General features: G+C 49.4%; 1 protein-coding gene across 8 annotated transcripts in view; it reads left to right on the forward strand.

Annotated features, from left to right (window-relative positions):
* CACNB4 (calcium voltage-gated channel auxiliary subunit beta 4) overlaps positions 1–7,953 on the forward strand; it is an 82,352-nt gene extending 74,399 nt beyond the window's left edge. For 2 of the 8 annotated variants that reach the window (XM_040069256.2, XM_058421285.1), the window contains one exon: positions 3,800–7,953. In XM_040069256.2, the coding sequence (XP_039925190.1) occupies positions 3,800–4,060 (261 nt within the window). In that variant the 3' untranslated portion in view covers positions 4,061–7,953. Of the gene's footprint in view, positions 1–107; positions 3,713–3,799 lie in introns of those variants that run through there. The other 6 variants (XR_009208023.1, XR_009208024.1, XR_005701607.2 and 3 more) reach the window with 6 other exon arrangements.
* The last annotated feature ends 333 nt before the right edge of the window (positions 7,954–8,286 follow it).

Genomic DNA, 8,286 nt, shown 5'->3' on the forward strand with positions numbered 1-8,286 from the left:
GTGGAAAAAGCTTGTTCTTTGAGTGTGAATAAAAGACTTTTTTTTGGGTTTTTTTTTTTTCTAATCCATCGGAGAAAAAAAAAAATTGTGACCCTTTTTTTCCACAGGGATAGCTCAGACTCGGCTGAACTTTGACACCTCAATCGTGGCATGTAAATAGTCCTTAATGAGAAGTACGTGCTTTATTAAGTTTGAAACCAGAAATGTTTGGGGCTAATGGCTGGGAATGCTTGAGGGGCTCAGGATTGCAGGGAGCTTTAAACCCTGCGAGTTTCAGTGCGTGTGGGACTCCAGGAGTGTCACTTGCTAATGTACGGCAGAAATAGAACCCAACAAATGACACTTAATGAATAATTCACCTGACAAACGTAACGTCTGCTCTGCTTGTGGAGTGTCTGGAAGCAGGTAACAGCTTTGGAGGACATGACTGCTGTTTGGTGTTTTCAGTTAACATCCAGCTGGTTTTGCTCTGAGTGAGCTGCACTTCCCTGAAGGTGCTTAATTCCTGCACTCACCTTTCCAAAGCCCTGCTTGGTTTTATTGGGACCAGCAAGTCACTGTCTCCCGAGTGGCTGAACGCACAAGCACTGTTCTGTTACTAATGATAACGTGCACATGTAAACTGTTGTTTCCATTTTCCACTTGCCTTAAAATTTCAGTTTTCCATCCCTTCATGCCAATAAAATACCATCTGCAGAACTTTCACCTCTTCAGTTTCATTTTGAGAACTGGGTCTATCCACGGAATTTTTTTCAGGCATTTATTTCTCTCTGATCAATGGACACCAGCAATAACTGTGAAATGTTGCTCCATTTACTTAGGGAAAACTCACACTGAAGATGAAAATCACCCCTGTGCAGTGGGCTGGCTGAAGGTATGCATCACTTAATCCCCACTTCACCCGAATTCCAAAGGGTTTCGGTGGGATCAATGGTGCTGGTGCTCTGCAGAGGGGTAAATTTCTCCTGGAGTGATCGATGCCCAACCAGAGGCTGCAGGTTTTCCGTGCCAGGAGGGTTCAAGGCCCTGGTGTTTTCCGTGGGTGTCTCACAGTAAGATCTTCCACCATCCCTGTTATCCACCAGGAGGTTTTGTACTCCTTCAAAACCTTTGAAGGATTTGCATCAGCTTTCACTGTTCCGATGTGTGTGGTAATTAAAAGGCACTCAGGCTAATTAAACTAGCAAAGGTGCTCGTGGTGCAGGAAGATTGTTTATTCCTTGTGCCCTTGGTACCTCGGGGACAGAGAAGCAAAAGCCCAGAGGCTCACGTAGCAGTGAGCGTGGGACAGGCTGTCCCTGCTTCACCAAATCCAGATTTGGGAGGCTCCCACTTTGAACTGGCTGTGGCCTGGACTTTGGTTTACTGAGAACTGAAAGTTCTGACTCAACTCCTGACTCACAGAGGTCACGAGGGTGACATTCTGTGGCACAGATCCAGAGAGGGCACAGGTGGCACTGCTGGGTCTGCCACACCTGATCCTTGGGAATTGCCTTCCTTAAAGGAAGAGCCCGATGCCGAGCTGAGGGGGAAGAGTAAAATTCATCTTTGTGTAGAAAAATATTTATTGCTCCAAGCAGCTGTGGCTGTCCCATCCCTGTGAGTGTCCCCAGCCAGGCTGGACAGGGGATAGGGGGAGGTGTCCCTGCCCGTGGTAGGGGAAGGAATTAGGTGATCCCTGATTTCCCTCTAACCCAAACCATCCTGGCATTCTCGAACTCCTCAGAACCGGCCGTTTGCCTCTGTGACTGGCTAGCTCTGAACACAGTCTAGCCTAAATTCAGTGCATGGATTCAAATCCCAGAGCTCAGGTTTTGGGGAGATGTTCCTTGGCCTCCAGGGGATTGGGGTTTACGTCCATTCCTGCACATAGTCATTCCAGTCACAGCAGGATCAAAAGTTACCTGGGCCGTTATCCCACGTGTAACCACAGGTGTGTCCCATGCTGACACGTGGGAGCTCAGCACCAGCCCTGGGGTGAGCACAGCCCAGGGAAGCAGGAGGGTTTCAGGAAAGCAGGAGGGTTTCAGGAAAGCAGGAAGGTTTCAGGAAAGCAGGAGGGTTTCAGGAAAGCAGGAGGGTTAATGAAAGCAGGAGGGTTTCAGAAAAGCAGGAGGGTTTCAGAAAAGCAGGAGGGTTTCAGAAAAGCAGGAGGGTTTCAGAAAAGCAGGAGAGTTTCAGGAAAGCAGGAGGGTTTCAGGAAAGCAGGAAGGTTTCAGGAAAGCAGGAGGGTTTCAGAAAAGCAGGAGGGTTTCAGGAAAGCAGGAGAGTTTCAGGAAAGCAGGAGGGTTTTAGGGAAGCAGCAGGATGCAGCCTGAGAGGTGAATTAGCACAGGGAAGGCAGAGGGTGAGCAGAGTTAAAGCTGCAGTTGATGAGGGGATTATACATCCACACTGCCTTTGTGTCAGATAAACACTGGGACAATTCATCTTGGAATCATGGAAGCCAAGAATGGTTTGGGTTCAAAGGGACCTTAAAGCCCATCCTTGGGCAGGGACACCTTCCCACTGTCCCAGGGTGCTCCAAGCCCCAGTGTCCAGCCTGGCCTTGGGCACTGCCAGGGATCCAGGGGCAGCCACAGCTGCTCTGGGCACCCTGTGCCAGGGCCTCTCCACCTTCCTAGGCAGGAATTCCCAGTTCCCAATCTCCCACCCATCCCTGCCCTCTGGCAGTGGGAGCCATTCCCTGTGTCCTGTCCCTCCATTCCTTGTCCCCAGTCCCTCTCCAGCTCTCCTGGAGCCCCTCCAGGCTCTCACTCTCCCTGGAGCCTTCTCCAGGTGAACACCCCCAGCTCTCCCAGCCTGCCTTTAATTTCTGAAGCACTTTGCCATAATCCCCACTAAATCCTGGTGCTCTGAGGAGAACTGGGGATCCCCTGGCTGGAGTTCTCCCCAGTTTCTGGGGGTGAGGTTGCAGAGGGGCCCCTCGTTCAGGGCCCTGTCCAGGAGCCTCCCTGGCAGCACCAACCCGGAGCTGTAACCACACACCCCCCGCTCCAGCCCTGCCCCAGCCTTGGATATAAATTATTCAGGAAGACAGTCGCCAGGCAGAGGCTGTAGCTGCAGGAGGGAGGTTTCATATCCCCAGCACGAAGTTTGTCCTGAGAGATGGGTGCTGATACTCCCGAGAGGTTTGATGTGTGCTGAAAGCAAACAGAATACTTCTTTTAGGCTATTTCCTCATCCTGCCGTTAACCGGCAAAAAAATACGAACTCAGTTTGTTCATGTGACAAATGATGGGCATTGTCATCATGGGAACGTGAGGAGAGCAAAGGCTTCTAATTAACGAGTTAGCTTAGGAAGGGATTTCCTGTCAGCATATTTAAATACTATGTTTCACTTGAAAGAATTTAGTATCCATTGATTTTGGCCCCCCCTCGGCTGCCTGCTGAGCAGCCCCTCATTGGTTTGGCCATAGGAGGGGTTTAAACCAAGGCTCAGAACCGCGCCTTTAACAACAACCCGAACATCTCCAGATGTTTTCCAAAACCACAGAAACGGACACTTAGACAATTCCCTAAGCAGAGTGGCAGCGTGAATGTTCTGTTCCTGATCAGAGAAAAGTGATAAATGCTGACTACATCAGCTCACTTTTCATGCTCGATGTAATATTCAGCAGGGCGAGCTTCCCGCTCCAGGAACCAGAGCTGGCGCGCTCCCGGCGCTGCGGCAGCCGGGCTTGGCTGGGAAGTGGGAGCCACGAGGCTGCAGGAAGGCGTCGCACGGGGCTGGGCAGGAGCTGCGGCGGGGCGGCCCCCGGGCGCGGGTATTAACGCTGGCGTTGTTTGGCCCCCGCAGAGCCAGCGCGGGAGGCACGGCGGCCACTCCACGGAGAACTCTCCCGTCGAGCGGCGCGGCCTCGTCGCCTCCGACGAGAATTACCACAGCGAGAGGGCTCGGAAGAGCAGGAACCGCTTGTCTTCCAGTTCCCAGCACAGCCGAGACCACTATCCCCTCGTGGAAGAGGAATACCCCGACCCCTACCAGGACTTGTACAAACCCCACCGGAACCGCGGCTCCCCCGGCGGATACGGCCACGACTCGCGGCACCGGCTCTGAGCCCGGGGACTGGGGAAAACCGGGATCCGTCCGTCGATACCTGGCCATAACGTAGCTAGAAATAACGATTAGATCATGTTAATTTGGCGGGTGTGACGGGTGACGCCGCGGTCGCGCTCTGCTGTCGTTGATGTTTAATTAGGGGGCAGCGAAACCCAGCCCGGCCCTTCCGTTTCTGCCCGATCATAGAGGTTGTTTTTGGGATTATTTTTGGGTTTAATACAGCATTTGCATTTATAGCCATATTTTTTTCTCGTCCTTAGGTATTAGACACATCCGTTTGTAATTTTGGGTACTTATCGAGGCACTTATAAAATGATTTCCTGTGCTGGAAATTCCAAATGACCAGTTCCAGTTGGAACCAATTTATAAACCAATTCCTGTTGGAATTTGGGTGAATTGACTGGAAAGTCGACGTGAGCATGTTGGGAAAAAAAAAACCAAAACCAAAAAATACAAAGAACAATCTGAAAATTACAAACCACTGAAAGTCAGAAAGTCAGCTCCGGTATTTGTTTGCTGGGAGCTCAGTTTCCATTTCAGGTTAGAATAAAAGGATTTATTCTAATGATTTCTTTCCAGAATGGCTTTTTCAGACAAACCAAATGTAAACTCTCGAGAGTGCCAAATACCCCAAATTATTGCAGCAGTTACAAAACACTTTCCAGTTTGGAATTATTTTTAGACCTGGCATGAATGTTGCAGCCAAACGATTCTTGAGTTCAGCCAGTCCTGACGGCTTTGTCGGGACCAGCAGGGAGGAACTGCGACAGGAGACGGGAAACGGGGACAGGAAAAGGAACAAACTCCATCGTTTGTGTGCTTGGAGGTTGGGAATAGGATTTTTTTTTTTCCCCCACTCTTTTACCTGACTACAGCTAGAACAGGAGTATAGAGACATCAGATTTTTCTCCCATTTTTCTCCTGCTTTTGAAATGGAAAGCAATCCCCTCCTGTGCGCAGAGTACCTACACCCCAGTACCCCGAGTAGCTGCCCACGTGTTCCATCTTCCCAGAGGCACCTCTGAATGTCTGACGATTCCAGCGGCGCACAAGAACTCTCCAGAAGATCCATTCCAGCCATGAAATCCCAGGGGAGGGAGTGGGCTTGAGCCGTCATCAGTGGCGAACATTTCAAACAACATCTCGGTCAGAATTGCAATAAAAAAGGGAACACCAGACGAAAATCTGCTCCCAGGAAAGTCGTGGAGCTGATTCCGAGCTTTGGATTCTAAGAGCTATGATGAATCCTTGGAGATTTTGCTGCCTTACTTCCTTCCAATCATTTCTTTCACCTACCGAGTCTTGAGTTCCTTCCAGGAGATGAATTTCTGTGGTTGGACCTTGTGTTTTACACCGTCAGTGAAGCCTTAGATCCCATGGGATTGCGAGTTGACCCTCACTGCCCGTTTTGTACAACCACTGACATCTTCCAGCAGAGCCTCCCGAAATTCCCCACCGCACGCGTCCCCCGGAATCGACACAACTGTGCTGAACAGGCGTTTGTTTATGCACGTACTGTTTCTTTTTCCCCAAAATAAGGATCATGAACTTCTTTTATTTGCTTGTTTTCCTCCCAAAGCCTGCAGAACCCAGGCTTTGAAAGCATGTAGCACTAAAGGAATTTCTGGAATATTCCAGTTTCTTCCACTTCCTGGACCAGTTGGCAAAGACCACTGGTGTTTCCAGCGTCCTGGAGTCCGATCATCCTCTTGAAGTTACTGGGAAAAGCAGTCCATGTCCTTTGTGGGACGCCCAAACTCACCCCCATCTCCAGCACCATTAAAAGGTGGCAGACACCTGACTAATTAATCATTTTAATGACCCCCCACTGCCTAACAGGCAGCTCCAGCACCGCTGGGTGATCCCAATGGACCAGTTACCAAGGAAGATGTGGAAATCTGTGCATCCACTGCGGTCCCAGAGTTCTGGGTGGATCTGCCAGACCTGATCCTGCCCCATTTCCTCTGGCTGCGGATGCCAGAGGGGCTCTGAGGCTGAGGGGACGCGGCAGGACCTGGCCTGGGACCGGCAGCTCCTCCGGGATTCCGTGCTGCAGCACAGTGGAGCATCCTCCAGGAAGTTTTCCAGCCCTTTTTCCATGTACAGCGCACAGACCTGCATGAGAAAGGAGGCCTTGGGCGACCCCTCATTCTCGGAGCTTTCCTTGTCCTGATGGCAGGGGAGCTGTGGAACCCTGGGCAGCAGCTGCTTCTCTTTATTCCGCACTAGGTTAGGGATCAGCTCATTCACTGCTTGAGGAGATTTGCATATTTGCATATCTGCAGTCGCTGCAAAGCACAGAGATTTCCTAGAGCCTTGTTTGAAGTCTTCCAGGTCACCCGGGGCCGGGGAAGGATCCCCAGCCGCCACAGCCCATCACCCGAAGGTCTCAAGTGCCAAAACCACTTGGGCTGGACAAAAACAAACCTCTGAGGGAAGTCAGGGATGGGCCAGAGGTCCTGCATTCCATGGGCTTGAGCTGCCTTGACTCCTGCGTGTCCTGAGTTTCTCCCAGAGCCCATCCCACGGTAACAGAAGGAACCAGGGGCCCTGCAGGTCTCCCGCCTTGCTGGGGTGTTAAATTCTTTGAACAGAGATCCTCTTCAAGTACAGATACACCAACCCTGCTGGGAGACTCTTCATTTACTGCAGATACTATGGGCAGAGTATTCCAAACTACTGTTTGGAAAAGGGATTTCTGCTGAGGACACAGTCAGGAGTGAAAGCCGTGCTGGGGATCGGGATTGGCAATTCCCGGCGGGATCCCAGCACCGCTGAGCAGCTCTCTTGTGGTTTAGATGAAATTGTGGAGTTCGTGTGTTCCTGACCGAAGCAATCCAGCCTCATTCTCCAGTCCTCACATCACTTCTTGTTGGTAAAATAATACTAAAGACCAGAGCTCTGTTCTGAGCTCTGGCAGAGACAGAGGGTTTAGAAATGCTTATAAAACAGGGATTTTTACAAGTTTTGTTGTTATCCAAGTTTCTCATTCGGGACACTTTGGGATTAACGAGGATTTAACCAATCAAGGTGATAACAATAACTCTAAAGAGAAAATTCAGCACATTCTTATGTCTGGGAATCGATGACTTTAATTGTTAACCTTTGAATTTCAAACGCTCTCTCCCTGGAGTTGTATTTAACACGTGCAGATTGTTCTCCCGATGCCAAACATTTCTCCCATGGGACGTGCAACTCACAGCTGCTGATGTTTGTAACTTCAGCTGGATGCCAGATCTTCCTGAATTCAGTTTGGTCTCAACACCACAGAATCCCCTGGAGCATCCAGACTCCCCTGTCTTTACTGACTTCACCGCTCCAAAATAATGTTGTTATTCCTGTTGTTCACAGCACAGTGATTTGGGTAAGTCAGGGGTTCTGACACTCCTTTTTCCTTTAATAACCCATTAAATGTGTCCTCTGCTGCTTTTCTTTCACGAGTTCAGTGCTTCTGAAACTTCTCCTTGATCCCACATTCCTGATTTTTTTTTTTAAAGAGAAAATAATTGGAGACTACACATGGCAAAATCAGATGCATATTTGATAAAATGCCATTTTTACAAACCTGGGTTTGCCCCTAAAAATGTGCATTTTAAAATCAAGTTCTGTTCCCCCTGTTGGTGCCAGTCCAGGTCTGGATCCATGGGATTCTGCTGCCGTGTATTTTGTTGGAGTTGCCTCTCGTTCCCTCAAATATTAGTCCTACAAAGGACCCTGTCATGCAGCCAAGCTTAACTCTGGGGAAATGGAGTTAAAATGATCCTAAAAGAGAGTGTGGTGTCATTTTAAGAGGCATCTGAATGACCTTGGTGAGGTTGTTACCGAGCCCAGTTTATTTTATATAGAAAAAATAAAGGCATATCCTTTAAAAAAAAAAAAAAAAGGGGGGGGGGGGGGACGACATTTTAATCAAATTGTAAAATATTATGTAAGGAATTAACTCGGAGAAAGAGGTGACGATGCTACTTCGGAGTGAAATTTCAGATTTCTTCCATTGTGCGTGGAATCCACTCAAGGAGTCAGGAGGAATATTGTGATTAAATCCGTCCAGAGGATTTGGGGAGGAGGAGGAAATCATTTCAAATGCTGACGAGCGTCACTCCTTTATTCCCTCAAAGCTGGGAGCAGCCTTGGCTTGGTCTCAGGATGATTTGTGGGCCTGCCTCAGGAATTTGGGAAACCAGATTCCTTGGCAGTGACACAACTCCTGTCTTGCCCAAGAC

The sequence above is a fragment of the Hirundo rustica genome, chromosome 7 (genome assembly GCF_015227805.2).
Source record: "Hirundo rustica isolate bHirRus1 chromosome 7, bHirRus1.pri.v3, whole genome shotgun sequence".
Lineage (NCBI taxonomy): Eukaryota > Metazoa > Chordata > Aves > Passeriformes > Hirundinidae > Hirundo > Hirundo rustica.